The sequence below is a fragment of the Oncorhynchus clarkii genome, chromosome 22, assembly GCF_045791955.1.
Source record: "Oncorhynchus clarkii lewisi isolate Uvic-CL-2024 chromosome 22, UVic_Ocla_1.0, whole genome shotgun sequence".
NCBI classification, from domain to species: Eukaryota; Metazoa; Chordata; class Actinopteri; order Salmoniformes; family Salmonidae; genus Oncorhynchus; species Oncorhynchus clarkii.
The window spans coordinates 75,945-92,420 of NC_092168.1; the positions used below are offsets into that span (position 1 = coordinate 75,945).

At 39.2% G+C, this 16,476-nt stretch overlaps 1 protein-coding gene across 1 annotated transcript; it reads right to left on the reverse strand.

Moving 5' to 3' along the window:
• Positions 1–5,371: 5,371 nt before the first annotated feature.
• On the reverse strand, positions 5,372–8,806 carry LOC139380260 (uncharacterized). Its single transcript, XM_071122805.1, has 3 exons — positions 8,478–8,806; positions 6,359–6,522; positions 5,372–5,761 (listed from the first exon to the last, which is right to left on the reverse strand). The coding sequence occupies exons 1-3, from the start codon at positions 8,496–8,498 to the stop codon at positions 5,527–5,529; spliced, it is 420 nt and encodes a 139-aa protein (XP_070978906.1). The 5' UTR covers positions 8,499–8,806; the 3' UTR covers positions 5,372–5,526.
• Positions 8,807–16,476: the final 7,670 nt, after the last annotated feature.

The following is a 16,476-nucleotide window of genomic DNA, read 5'->3' on the forward strand; positions in this document are numbered from 1 at the left end:
TGGATCGGAGGTGCTGGGGGATGGAACTGACGGTCCCCGATCCGGACGTTCACGGGAGGCCAAAAGGATATCCAGCCGGATGGATAGGTCCACCAGCTGGTCAACTGTAAGGGCGGTGTCCCTGCAGGCTAGCTCCCGATGAACGTCCTCGAGTAGACTACACCTGTAGTGGTCGATCAGGGCCCGTTCATTCCATCCCGCACCAGCGGCCAGAGTTCAAAAGTCCAGTGCAAAGTCTTGTGTGCTCCTCATCCCCTGTCTGAGATGAAACAAGCTTTCCCCCGCCGCTCTCCCTTCAGGTGGATGATCGAAAACCTGAAATCCTCATAGTTAGAAAGAAATGAAATGTCGCAGTCATTCCGATTGTTCAAGGGGTGCCGACAGCGGTGACCTATTTCGCCTGCTCTCTTCGCTATAGCCATGGAACCCCTTGCTACTCGCAATCGGGCATGTGCCGATATAGCTTCTGTTAAAATAAAGGACACACAGCACAAAATTTCCCTATAGGCAGACGATGTTCTTTTGTTTTTGTCCAAGCCTAAAACTTATATTCCACCCTTACTTAACTTGATAAACACATTTGGCTCCTTCTCTGCCTACAAGATAAACTGGCAAAAAAGTGAGTTGATGCCAATATCACGGCCTGTGTATATGCAATTTATGCAATCTACCCCGTTTAGAACAGTGATGGACAAGTTCACAAGCCTTGGCATTGTAGTGACAAGAGACCTTGATCAGCTATTGAAAGCGAATTGGGACATGAAAATATATCAGCTTAAACAAAATAAAGATTTTTGGAAAACTCTGCCTATCTCCTTGGTTGATCGTATAAATGCTATTAAAGTGGTTGTCCTACCCAGGTTTCTTTACCTCTTCCAATGTCTACCCAATTTCATACCACAAAGCTATTTTAAGAAACTGGATTCAATAGTAACTCAATTTTTATGGGATAACAAGGCAGCCAGAATTTCAAAGAAGCATTTATGCAAGTACAAGATAGAGGGGGGCTTTGGCCTTCCTCACTTTAAACTGTATTATTGGGCTGCTAATCTGAACATTGTGTCTTTCTGGAGGGAAAGTTTACCTGCGATGAGACAGAAGGATATGCCTTCATGGCTTTTGATTGAGCAGGCCTCCTGTCAACGTTCCTCACTCCCTGCACTTGTTAATAGCCCATCTAAAAAAAAATCCACTTATGACTCTAACCCAGTCATTTGTCATACGCTTAGGATCTGGAAACAGATTAGGTATTTTCTTAACATACCCACTGTATACATAGACAGCCCAATTTGCCTGAATCATGCTTTCCACGCTGCATTGGATGATGTGGTGTTTTCACAGTGGAGGAAGAAGGGGCTCACAACAATTGGTCATTTATACATGGATGGTCAGTTAGCTTCATTTCAACAATTACAGGGAAAGTTCAGAACATTTTTTCAGATACCTCCAAATCAGGAATTTCGTAAGGACACATATCCCACAGTATGGCATGAAGCCAAAAAGTCCTACATTAGGTAGCTTGATCCTTGTCAAACCCCATTCAAAAGGATCGGTCTCTAGACTGTATGATGTGCTACAGGCCCACATAGAGGTATCCACAGACACCACTAAAAGGGCTTGGGAACAAGAACTTGGTTCAGAAATCTCAGATGAGGACTGGTAGAAGCTCTCAGGAATATAAACCACAGTTCAGTGAATGCCAGACACAACCATGTTCAGTTTAAGGTGATACACAGGTTACATTACTCAAAAGTAAAACTGCATAAAATATTCCCGGACACCTCACCACTGTGTGAGAGGTGCAAGCAGGATGAGGGGACGTTGACCCACTTATTCTGGACATGTCCTAAGTCACATGTTTAATGGGCTCTCGTTTTTGATTACTTATCTAGAGCCATTGCTCTGTTTGGTACAGTTGATGGGAATAACCAGGAAGGGAAAGCTGTCTCTCTTTGTACTCTATTTGCCAAAAGGCTCATATTGCAATTTTGGAAATTTGAGACTGTACCTACCTTTGAAATGTGGTTACGGGATTTAGGGAATATAATACATATGGAAAAGATTCGATACAATACCTCCAATAGAAAAAAAAGATTCTACTTCAGGCCAGCAAAATCTAGAGACTTCGTTAGATTTCGTGCACTAGCTGTTGTTTACAAATATGCACATACCACCCCCCCCCCCCCCCCCCCCACCTGTCTCACCAGAGTGTGCTGTTCCATCCTGCCGGTGCAGCGCATATCCCGCTAGTTGAATATCCATGTCATCATTCAGCCACGATTCCGTGAAACATAAGATGTTACAGTTTTTGATGTCCCGTTGGTAGGATATTCGTGATAGTATTAACTTCTAATGGACAATCGAGCTAGGGGGTACAATATCACATTACAATTACATAAGGACCTTAACCCTTTTTAAAAAAAAGTGTTGTTGGTTAAGGGCTTGTAACTTAGCATTTCACTGTAAGGTCTACCTGTTGTATTCGGCGCATGTGACAAATAACGTTTGATTTGATTTGTCACTCCGAGCTCCAACTCTGTGCACTCGGTGGAATGCAACCTTCTTTACAGTCTCCCCTCTGGATAATTAGACACTTCGGGTTTGTATATCTAGTATCGACTCCCTCATCACCCTGTTTTACCTGAGTAGACAATCCATGTTGGAATCGAGGGTTTTTACTTTGGCTGTGAGTGCCTTGTTCTCTCCTTGATGCGTGAGAATTTCACTCTGGCTAAATTCCAAGCTCCCCCTCTGCCCTGCTACCTCCTCACACAACTTTTCGAGTGTTTCATGGATTCCAGCTAGAGCACTAGCCTCTACCTCAATGGTAAGTAAATTGTCCTTGTATGTAGATGAATCTGTCTTTATTCTTTTTGTCGGTTTAGTGTTATTTTGCCGGATCTTTCCACGATGGAGTACGATTTAACACTACTTAACATAAAGCTGTTAATGCTCGTCGATATCCCTCAGGATCTCCTTAGTATCTAGTTTGGCTCAGAACTGCAAGCAGCAGTTACAAAATGTTTTCCCACAACGACCGAAGATGTAACACGTAGCTTGTTCATGGTTTCCTCTTGGAACTGTCTCCTCCTGATTCCAGATCCCAGTTGAATCAGTGTTGCAAGCTCGCTAGCGAGCTGGACCCAGTTGATACAATTTCGCTAGCGATAGCTCAAGACAGACAAATAGGCAGACAGGTGTAGTATGAGTTGAATGCGATTGAAAGAACCTGAAACAAGCCTACTTGAAAAATGTATACTGAACAAAAACATAAAAGATCCCAGAAAAGATCAAAAAGCTTATTTCTCTCAAATGTTGTGCACAAATTTGTTTACATCCCTGTTAGAGAGCATTTCTCCTTTGACAAGATAATCCATCGATTAAACAGCATGATCAATACACAGGTGCACCTTGTGCTGGGGACAAGAAAAGGCCATTCTAAAATGTGCAGCACAACATAATGCCACAGATATTTCACGTTTTGAGGGAGCATGTAATTGGCATGCTGACTGCAGGAATGTCCACCAGAGCTGTTGCCAGAGAAAATATATGTTCATTTCTCTACCATAAGCCACCACCAAATCGTTTTAGAGAATTTGGCAGTACATCCAAATGGCCGCACAACCGCAGGCCACATGTAACCATGCCAGCTTGGACCTCCATCTGGCTTCTTCACCTGCAGGATCGTCTGAGATCAGCCACTTGGACAGCTGTTGAAAGTCTGTGTTTGCACAACTGAAGAACTTCTGCACAAACTGTCAGAAACCGTCTCATCTGCTTGCTCATCGTCCTCACCAGGATCTTGACCTGACTGTAGTTTGGAATTATAACTCACCTTTGATGGCCAATGGCACGCTGGAGAAGTATGCTCTTCACAGATGAATCCCATTTTCAACTGTACCGGGCAGATGGCAGACAGCGGGTATGGCGTCATGTGGGAGAGCAGTTTGCTGATGTTACTGATTACAGTTAGCCTACTTGATGAATAAAGTAGGCAAATCAGTAACCTAATCCTGTGGAATAATGTACTTTTTGATTACTTTCACTTCTAACTCGCAGACATATTGTAAAAAGTTTTTAAAACGTGTTCTTATATAGCATTATTTAATTTAGTAACATTACTATTTGTCATGGCCTGATCTGTTTCACCTGTCCCTGTGATTGTCTCCACCCCCTCCAGGTGTCGCTGATTTTCCCCAGTGTATTTATCCCTGTGTTTCCTGTCTCTCTATGCCAGTTCGTCTTGTATGTTTCGTCAAGTCACCAGCGGTTTTCCCGTACTCCTTTTTGCTATTCTCCTTTTTCTAGTCCTCCCGGGTTTTAACCCTTGCCTGTTTCTGGACTTTGTACCCGTCTTCCTTGACCATTCTGCCTGCCTTAACCACAAGCCTGTCTGCCACTCTGTACCTCCTGGACACTGATCTGGATTTGACCTTTTGCCTGTCCACGACCATTCTCTTGCCTAGACCTTTGGATTATTATACATTGTAAGACTCCAACCATCTGCCTCCTGTGTCTGCATCTGGGTCTCGCCTTGTGTCATGATAACTATTTCCAAATTGAGAATTGTGTGAGAGCATAATGGTCCTAAATATAATATAGATTATGTGAATTATAGCCTATGTCTGAAAGCATAGTCAAAGGGCTGCATACTAACATTTAATTTGGGGCACGAGCCAATGATTTGGTTGCACCAACATTTTGTTGCGGTCAGACAATGGAAAATATGAGTGTCCTAATCATCTTATAAAGTAATTCAAATTGCTCCATTAAGTGTAGTGGATGTTATGATTTAGAAATAAATTGTCCAAGCAGGAATACATGATTCCAAATATTTGGATGTGCAACCTAAACCAGTTATTTTCATGAATTTTGGGTTAGACAGAAAGGCAATTGTTCCTTTTATTTACTGTCAAAATAGGGTTCCTGAACTTTTGTATTTGTCTGCATCTTTTTGGGCACTAATATCAAATGGGCTAAATTAATTTGGTGCTCATTCAACACCTGAGGAAGTCGTTAGCTAGATCGCTAACTCAAAATAATTGAGTTAATTTCACATCCTCAGGAGGAAAGGATACTTTGAAGTTCACTACTTGAACCCAGAGAAACTACCTCTGACCTCGATATGGAGGGCTGGCTATTTATTACTGGCTATTTATTACTGGCTATTTATTACTGGCTATTTATTACTGGCTATTTATTACTGGCTATTTACAGTAATACTGCATGTTGGCGGTTTTCTGAATTTTATTTAACTTTTTTATGGTATGTAGTGACAGTGCAGTGTTTTCAAAAAAGAAGACGCACTGAAATCCATTATCTAAAATCTGTTTATTTGTCTATATTTTTCAAAGACTGTTTTGAATGTGAATCCAATCAGTTATTTGAAGTGGCTGTACAGACATCCATCTCATCAGTGATAGATCAATAGATGTCTGCCTGTGTGTGTTTGCATGTGCTTAGAGAATGTGTATATCTGTATGTCCATGTGTTTTCAGGTGTATCAAGGCATATTTTTCTCATGCCTCAGGTGAATCTGCGGCTGAGGTCATTAATCCGGCGGAGGCCGTCACGGTTCTCGATGGTCCTGTGGACAGTGATGAGGAAGGGAAAGGCGGAGGGCAGCTCCACCCTGCGGCTCAATTTCTGGTGGCCCCAGTGGAGGCAACGCAGCCTCTCAGCCAGGTCGCGGCGCCCGGCACGCTCCAAACCGTTCTGCAGCAACTTGGTCTTGTTGGACTTGTCCCAAGATCTCTCATACCTGGGATGGGAGGGAGATACAGGAATAGATTGATAGAGGAATAGAGCGAGGGGAAGAGGGTTTAACATTATGTCTCTGCATTGGAAATGTATATTTTCTATAATCAATGAATGTTATGACTGTGTACATTTCAAGTGTTGTTCTTGTGATGTTAGTATCTATGCTGCAAATACATCTGTTTTACAGAATAAATCCAATCATGTTAATGATCATCTGTCTCTCTCATACACACACACTGCAGCCCTCTATTGAGACATAGGCTGAGTTAAACAGGGTACATTGTGATATAAACCTATTATGGTATTACCTGTGTGTAGAACAAAGACAATGCCCCTCTGACATAGAATAAAGATTCATGTCTGATCTTTACAAGACATTTCTTCCACATTTACATTAGGGAATCATTCCATGACAGAGGCCCTGTTCGAACCCTCCAAAAATGCATCCCCTTGACCGTTCCTTTCCTAGTCACAGATCTGTACGAGATATGGATAGGTCAAAGCAACCAATCCAGTCATCTTATATCTGTGATTATATCAAGGACAGGAGGAAAGAAGGATGCATTGGAAAGCTATTCAAACGGGGCCATTCACTCACCAGCACTCTAGCATGCTTCTGGCCTGGACCGTCTTCTCTGTGGATGTGGTATGGAACTGATGAACCTCAGTCCTGGAGAAGCCCAGCTCGTAGGCCAGAACAGTCCACTCAAACCCCAGCTCCCTGGACATCTCCTGGACAGACTTCAGGTTGATCACAGCATCCTAGAAAATACAATAGGCTCAAAATGTGGCGGAGGTGGACTGAAATTGAGGGACCGAAATCTAAAATTGTTCAAACGGCTGTTTTTCGTTGCAAAAAGTTTTGCTACGGTGTGCCAAAGACAAAAACTAAGTGAAGGCTACATTTGTGATGATTTACCTTTGTTTGATTATGATTTACCTTTGTCAGTCCCATTGAGGGATCCCTGTCGCAAGGGAGCCCTGCATGCACACAATTGACAAAATAATACAAATACACAAAATTCAAAACAATCAATTCCTCAGCAGAGGTCCCCATTCATAATTTTAACCTGCCAGAAAGGCACCAATACATCGAGTTGTCGGAAACTCTGTAGATTGTTCCATATATGGGGTGCAAAGAAACTAAAAGCTGATTTACCTAACTCTGAGGAGACTGAAGGGATTTCTAGAGTTGGCCTTCCCTGCGACTGGGTATGGTAACTCGTATGTCTAAAGGTTAATAATTGATGTTAGGTCAGCGGCAGTTTTTGGTAAAGAGCTTTATAAATACACTAAAACTAAATATAAACGCAACTTGTAAAGTGTTGGTCCCATGCTTCATGAGCTGAAAAATGCACGAAAGCTTATTTATCTCAAATTTTGTCCCAGTTAGTGAGCATTTCTCCTTTGCCAAGATAATCCATCCACCTGACAGCTGTGGCATACCAAGAAGCTAATTAAACAGCATGACCGTTACACATTGTGTTGGGGGCAATAAACGGCCACTTTAAAATATGCAGTTTTGTCACACAACACAATGCCAAAGATGTCTCAAGTTTTGAGGGAGCATGCAATTAGCAGGCTGACTACAGGAATGTCCACCAAAGCTCCTGCCAGAGAATTTAATGTTAATTTCTGTACCATAAGCCGTCTCCAACATATTTTAAAGAATTTGGCAGTACGTCCAAACGGCCTCACAACCGCAGTCAATGCAAATTGCGTCTTGTGGGCGAGCAGTTTGCTGATGTCAACATTGTGAAAAGAGTGCCCCATGGTGGCGATAGCATAAGCTATGAACAATAAACACAATTGCATTTTTTTGATGGCAATTTGAATGCACAGAGATACAGTGATTAGATCCTGAGGCCCATTGTCATGCCATTCATCCATCGCCATCAGTCATGTTTCAGCATGATAATGCATGATGTAAGGATCTGTACACAATTCCTGGAAGCTAAAAATGTCCCAGTTCTTCCATGGCCTGCATTACTCTCCAGACATTTCACCCATTGAGCATGTCTGGGATGCTCTGGATCAACTAGTTCTAATTCCCATCAATATCCAGCATCTTCACAGAGCCATTGAAGAGGAGTGGGACAACATTCCACAGGCCACAATCAACAGCCTGATCAACTCTATGCGAAGGGGATGTGTTGCAGTCACACCAGATACTGACTGTTTTTTGATCCATGCCCCTACCTATTTTTTTTAAGGTATCTGTGACCAACAGATGCAAATATGTATTCCCAGTCATGTGAAATCCATAGATTAGGGCATGTATTTCTGATTTCCTTATATGAACTGTAACTGAGTAAAATCTTTGAAATTGTTGCATGTTGCGTTTATATTTTTGTTTTAAAAAAAGAGAGCAATTAATTGATCTACAGTAAGTTACTTCAAAGAGGCTCGGCCTACTTTCTGGTAAAGAATGTAATGATGAACCTGAACCTGTCGCCCCTGGTAGTAAAACAAAGTGTGCTGGTAAACCGCATCAAACAACTTTAATGAAGATGACCTGGAGGGAAAAAATGCATTTCCAAGTAGAATATTACTTAATAAATATTTTTATTACATGTTGTGCATTATGAGACTATAAAGGACTTGTAATAGCTCATGGCTTTTTACAAAATTATTTCTAAACCACATTACACAGGTACAGTGAACTTCCTGCTATTTTGCTTTTCTCAACAAACTTTCCAACTTGCGCTTTGACTTACCTCTTGTGCTTTACTTGGCATTGTGACGTCTCGGCTCCACACAAGGCACAGCAGCCACACTTTCGTTGATTTGCCAATACAATTTCAAAAAGAATGCTCTTAAATTATTGGGCTATTTTCCCAAAAGAAAGATACAACAATAATATCTACTCAGTCTTCACCAGCTTATCTGTTTTGCTGTTTTTTTCGTACTTTCAACCAAGTCAACAATAGCTACTAGCCTATTTTTGAGACATTTCTGGAAAATAACAATCTAAAATAAAACTGAAAAGGCTCTCTCACCTCATAGCTGTTCAATGGGAATGTTGCCTTAGAGATTCATCAACAACATACAATCCTGTTAAAAATTAAGCTTTTTAGCCTCAGTGACTCTGTTCCACCTTATTAATTTCAGAGAATTGGGCCTCCTACCATGTAAACTACTGTAAGCAGAGGTTCACTCAGATTAGATCAGTACCAACAGCCAAGATATAGAGCAAAACTATCACAATATGAACTAGAGTTGGGAAATATTGAATTTAAAATGAAACATACGTGTTTCATGTCAGCCCACTGTTGTTTCAAATATATTACTGTTCTTCTCTATCTTTTATTTTACATAAAACAACCCTGCTGTTGATTTCCAGCATAGAACAAAATAATGATTTTGTTTCAGCAATAAGGGTTTTCACAAACGATGGAAAGAGACATGACGGAACGCATTCAATTCCTTTAAATGTGTAGGACAATGGGCATTATTTTGTAAAATGCAGTCATTCCTTTTCAACACAGTGTGTTATAGAAAAGGACTCAACTCCCCTACATGTGCAAATGTTACTCAGTATGAACATTAAAAGGGCTGCACTGTAAACAGTAATGATAATGAAGAGAAAGGGGTGCAGAGCTACATTTGAGCTATTATGAATGCAACACTTTCTGAAATGATTCTGATCATTTGTCTGTAACAATAACAGTACTAGAAATAAGTGCCATTCGTTCTGATAAATACAGTTAATAAAATTAATTCCAACACTTCTATGGACTTCTACTTTTAAAATATAAATTCCTATAAATCCATACTTACTTAGACACTTGTATTACAGTTTTCAATGTTAAACTGTAATTCAATAAAACACCATGTATTCCTGCGCCTGGTTGCATAAAACATCTTAAGATCCCTTAACTTTAAGTCAGTTACACAAAACATTTTAAGGAACATATCTCCTTTAAATTAAGTGGAAAGTTTGTGCAGGTGAATGTTTTGTCTGCCCTGGTTGAAAAAAAGGAAAACATCAACCAGCAGCTAGTTGTTTAGCTACTTAGCGAAACAATGTAAGGTGCACAATCCCATAGCAACAATGCTAGCTGGCACGCTAGCTACCTACACTGTAAGTAAGCTAGAAAGTAAAATAAATAAGTTGGGTCTTACCGACAAATTTATGAAACCGTTACACGCCAGATAAAAACATCAAATTTGGTACAGATGCTCTTTGGCATAAATAAATTGATATTAGAAGAGCTAGCCAACATTTTCTTGATGCATAATCCAATATGGCCGACCAAATACTGAATCAGAATTTGGAAAGTAGATATTGTTATTGGATTTTCAGTGCCATATATAAAAACAACAAACGTGTATTTGTGAGGAGTGGATCTTCAATAATATGCCATTATATTTCAGAAATAACCTGCCTTAAGTGGCAGAAATGGCCTGGTAACACCAGATATAAACCTGTAAATTACTTGGATTTTGGTGAACTACTACAGTACATTAATCACCTTAGAGCAACGTTTCCAAACATTTTCTGTTCCGGGGACCATCAAATTACCATCTAAAGCTCTATGACCACCATCCACGGAGTCTCAGATATTGTTTACATAAAATTCACTAAATTTGACCAGCAAGATATTTTATCAGTGAATGTAAAAGTTTAAAGGCCTATTATTATTATTAATATTATAATAAACAAGTTGCATTGTGAAAGTAATACAGTGCATTTGGAAAGAATTCAGACCGCTTGACTTTTTACACATTTTGTTATGTTACAGCATTATTCTAAAATGTATTATTATTTTTTTCCCCTCATGACATTACACACAATAATAATGACAAAGCGAAAACAGATGTCAGCAAATGTATTAAACAGAAAAACAGAAATACCATATTTACCTAAATATTCAGACTCTTTGCTATGAGACTCAAAATTGAGCTCAGGAGCATCAGAAGGCTGTTGTATAAAACACCTGTCTTGGGATTACATCTAAAAACTAAGGGCAACCATGGCATCCCTGACAGAGCGGAAGAAGCATTGATCCATGTATACAGGTAAGAGAGACTAGCTAGCTACATTTTCAGATAGTATACTTTGTAATTTTCTCAGAAAGTCATTTTTATTGCAAGTTAAAGAGTATTGTTAGCTAGCTAACTTTATCTGGCTAGCTCGCTAGCTAACGTTACTTTGTATTTATATGTATTTATTAGGGATCCGCAATAGCAGCTTCTCTTCCTGGAGTCTTCTTCGGGATCGGTGTCCCTTCCACGGGACGGTTGAGCTAACGTAGGCTAATGCGATTAGCATGAGGTTGTAAGTAACAAGAACATTTCCCAGGACATAGACATTTCTGATATTGGCAGAAAGCTTAAATTCTTGTTAATCTACTGCACTGTCCAATTTACAGAAGCTATTACAGTGAAATAATACCATGCTATTGTTTGAGGAGAGTGCACAATTTTGAACATGAAAAGTTATTAATAAACAAATGATGCACATTTGAGCAGTCTTGATACAACATTTTGAACAGAAATGCAATGGTTCATTGGATCAGTCTAAAACGTTGCACATACACTGATGCCATCTAGTGGCCAAAATCTAAATTGCACCTGGGCTGGAGTAATTTCAAATGTGATGGTACAAAAAAATACAAAAGAACGGTTGTTTTTTTTCATTATATATTCTTTTACCAGGTCTATTGTGTTATATTATACTACATTCCTTTCACATTTCCATAAACTTATAAGTGTTTCCTCATTTTAGGAGAAAAGTTTAAAAAAGGGCTAATCCTTAAGAGGTTTTAAGGCACTTGAATCACACATAAAACTAAAGATATAATCATCATTACACCACTATATCTACAATACAAAATGTTTAATACCACCACACAACAATATTACACTGTATGTGTGTGTAGAGTTTGTGTGCTAGCATGTGTGTGCATATGTGTATCTATAAGGTGCATTTTTATCTGTTTTTGGAATCTGATTCTACAGGTGGCATCATTTACCTGATGTGGAATAGAGTTCCATGTAGTCATGGTTCTATGTAGTACTGTGTGCCTCCCATAGTCTGTTCTGGACTTGGTGGTTGTGAAGAGACCACTGGTGACATGTTTTGTGGGGTATGCATGGGTGTCCGAGCTGTGTAGTAGTAGTTTAAACAGACACCTCAGTGAATTCAGCATGTCAACAAAAACAAGTAGTTATGAAGTCAGTCTCTCCTCCTCTCATGCGTATTATTAACGTTAGCTCTCTGTGTACATTTAATGGCCAGCAGTGCTGCCCTGTTATGAGCCAATTGTAATTTTTCTAAGTCCCTCTTTGTTGCACCTGAACAGTCGTCCAGGTGCGACTAAACTAGAGCCTGTAAGACCTGCCTTGTTGATAATGTTGTTAAGAAGGCAGAGCAGCGATTTAATATGGACATACTTCTCCTCATCTTAGCTACTGCTGTATCAATATGTTTTGACCATGACAGTTTACAATCCAGGATTACTCCAAGCAGTTTAGTCGCTTGCACAATTTCTACATTATTCATTACAAGATTTGGTTGAGGTCTAAGGTTTAGTGAATGATTTGTCCCAAATACAATGCTTTTATTTTATTTTTTTTACATTTAGGACTAACTCATTCCATTCTGAAACTAACTGCAGCTCTTTGTTAAGATTTGCAGTGATTTCACTCACTATAGTAGCTGATGTATATATTGTTGAGTCATTTGCATACATAGACACACTGGCTTTACTCAAAGCAGGGGGTGCAAAGCCTTAACACATACAGTACGTTTTTCCAGCAGCAGACTATGATCTACTGAAGTCTAACAAAACGGCTCCAAAAATCTTTTTATCATCATTTGCTCTCAGCCAATCATCAGTCATTTATGTAAGTGCCGTGCTTGTTGAATATCCTTCCCTATAAGCGTACTGAAAGTCAGTTGTCAATTTTACACTAAAATAGCATTGTATCTGATCAAACACATTTTTTTCCAAAGATTTACTAAGGGTTGGTTACAAGCTGAATGATTGGCTATTTGAGCCAGTAAAGAGGGCTTTACTATTCTTGGGTAGCGGAATTACTTTTGATTCCCTGATAAGGCCAGGGAGCACACACTTTCTAGTAGACTTAGATTGAAGATAAGGCAAATATGGCAATATCGTCCACTATTATCCTCAGTAATTTTCCACCCAAGTTGTCAGACCCCAATGGCTTGTCATTGTCTTCCACACTCACTTTACAGAATTCAAAATTACAATTCTTGTCCTTCATATTTTGGTCAGTTATACTTGTATGTTTAGTGTTAGTGTTTGTTGCTGGTATGTCATGGCTAAAATTGGCTAATCTTGCCAATGAAAACATAATTAAAGTAATTGGCAATATCAGTGGGCTTTGTGATGGATGAGCCATCTGATTCAATGAATGATGAGTTTGTGCCCCAAATGTCATTGAAGGTGCTCAAAGCTTTTTACTATCATTCTTTATGTAATTTATCTTTGTTTCATAGTATAGTTTCTTCTTCTTTTATTCAGTTTAGTCACCAGATTTCTCAATGTTCAGTATGTTTGCCAATCGGTTGTGCAGCCAGACTTATTTGCCATTCCTTTTGCCTCATCCCTCTCAACCATACAATTTTTAAATTCCTCATCAACCCACTGGAATTGAACACTTTTTACAGTCCTTTTCTTAATGGGTGCATGCTTATTAGTAACTGGAATAAGCAATTTCATATGTCAAGTGCAGCGTCTGGTTGCTCCTCATTACACACCACAGATCTGCAAATATTCTTTACACCATCAACATAGGAATTACTACAAAACTTTGTATGACCTCTTATACACTATATTAGGCCCAGCCTTTGGAACTTTGGTTTTCCTAGTTATGGACCTATATTGTGATCACTACATCCACTGTATATGGATAGTGCTTTAAAGCACATTTCTGCAGCATTAGTAAAGATTTGATCAATACATGTTGGTGATTTCATTTCTGTGCTGTTTGTATGATCTGTGTAGTAATATAATTTATATCTCAGAGTGGTTCTCAATCAGAGGCAGGTGTTTATCGTTGTCTCTGATTGGGAACCATATTTAGGCAGCCATATTCTTTGAGTGTTTCGTGGGTGATTGTTCCTGTCTCTGTGTTTGTTTACACCTAGATAAGGCTGTTTAGGTTTTTCACGTTACGCTTATTGTTTTTGTATTGTTTTTTTAAAAATCTTTATTAAAGATGTTTACAAATAACCACGCTGCATTTTGGTCCGATCCCTGCTACACCTCCTCTTCAGAGGAAGAGGAAGAAAACCTTAACCATTTACACCTTCTGTCTCCTGTGTATGTGAAAAATACAATTGTACTTGATGTAGTGTGTGTTTACCAGAGACGGTAATGTGAAGAACAGCATGACCTGCACCAAAGTCGATAGGATATAACTTTAGGCCAACTGGAGAGAGTCCAAATAAAAACATTATCCGTCAGAATGCCCTGCTTTCATTTCATCACACTCACAACCATAAGCTATTTTCTGTAATTAGCTCGCCATTAACTTGTAAATAATTATATTGTTGTGAGTTTATTTTCCTGTAATAATTAATACAAATTAAGACGTTGTTAGCTATGATATGGCATTATTTGAACTGGCTAGCCAGCAAACATTGTTTAGAAAGTTGCTTTTTGACATATGCTTTTTGCTAGATTGACATTAATTTTTAAAAGGATGGGATAATTTGTGTTAAAATACACCAGTTATGCTATGTCGGACCACCAGGCTGCTGATGTCATGCAGCCTGTTGTTTTTGTGTTTATACAAATGTATATATTCATAACTACAACGACAAGTTTGATGTCGGACGACAATAGAATGTTCATGATGTCACAATGACAACTGTCTACAGACATGTCGATAGACGTAATATAAACCCGCCTTTACTCTATAAATCTTTGGTTGTTAAGTATACTACCATACTCACTCTGTTTAACACATGGCCTCGCATGTGTTAAATTCTTCACATTTTCCTAATTGACTGACCTTCATTTTTTTCCGTTGCTTATTTTAGCTGTTCTTGCCATAAAACGGACTTGGTCTTTTAACAAATAGGGCTTTCTTCAACATACCACCCCTATCTTGTCACAACACAACTGATTGGCTCAAACGCAAAAAGAAGGAAAGAAATTCCACAAATGAACTTTTACCAATGAAATGCATTCCAGGTGACTACCTCATGAAGCTAGTTGAGAGAATGCCAACAGTGTGCAAAGCTGTCATCAAGGAAAAGGGTGGCTACTTTGAAGAACTTAATTTCTTTAACACTTTTTTGGTTACTACAGGATTGTGTTATTTAAAGTTTTGATGTCTTCACTATTTTTCTACAATGTAGAAAATAGTACAAATTAGATTATTTCACTGTATCTCAATTCCAGTGGGTCAGAAGTTAACCTACACTAAGTTGAATGTGCCTTTAAACAGCTTGGAAAAATTCAGAAAAGGATGTCATGATTTCAGAAGCTTCTGATAGGCTAATTGACATCATTTGAGTCAATTGGAGAAATGGCCTGTGGTCTGATGAAACAAAAATAGAACTGTTAGGCCATAATGACCATCGTTATGTTTGGAGGAAAAGGGGGATGATTGCAAGCCGAAGAACACCATCCCAACAGTGAAGCACGGGGGTGGCAGCATCATGTTGTGGGGGTGCTTTGCTGCAGGAGGGACTGGTGCACTTCACAAAATAGATGTTATCATGAGACAGGAAAATGATGTGGATATATTGAAGCAACATCTCAAGACATCAGTTAAAGCTTAATCGTAAATGGGTCTTCCAAATGGACAATGAACCCAAACATACTTCCAAAGTTGTGGCAAAATGGCTTAAGGACAGCAAAGTCAAGGTATTGGTGTGGCCATCACAAAGCCCTGATCTCAATCCTATAGAAAATGTGTGGGCAGAACTGAAAAAGCGTGTGCGAGCAAGGAGGCCTACAAACCTGACTCAGTTACACCAGCTCTGTCAGGAAGAATGGGCCAAAATTCACCCAACTTATTGTGGGAAGCTTGTAGAAGACTACCCGAAACGTTTGACCCAAGTTAAACTATTTAAAGGCAATGCTACCAAATACTAATTTAGTGTATGTAAATTTCTGACCCACTGGGAATGTGATGAAAGAAATAAAAACTGAAATAAATCATTCTCTCTCCTATTATTCTGACATTTCCCATTCTTAAAATAAAGTGGTGATCCTAACTGACCCAAAACAGGAAAAACTGTGTTTAAATGTATTTGGCTAAGGTGTAAGTAAACTTCCAACTTCAACTGTAAATATATAAATGTTTTGTTCGCATTATATATTAAGTATGCATTAAGGTGTCTTTAATAAAATACACTTGGCAAAAACAAATGTAGGCATTAATTATGCATTTCTTTAGCTTCTAAAATGTCTTGCTGCTTCAAAACAGTGCGTGACCAGCAAGCAGCAGTCCCCTTGAATCCTCCTCTGTTCCATATAAACCACAGCATTAGGGGTTGAATTAATCTTTCGTGGAGAGACGCACTTAACATAGGATGGTATGGTAATGTCTGTCAACAGGCTGTGGGATGCGACGACTAACAAAGAATGTTGTCCCAGTGCACAGATTTTTTTGTCCCTGATCATTTGGGCAAATCATTATTTAAGCATTCCACTGCTTAGACGTTGTATGCATCAACCAATGGTTGCGTGCCAATGTCATTGACTGTGTCATGGATTGACAGATTAC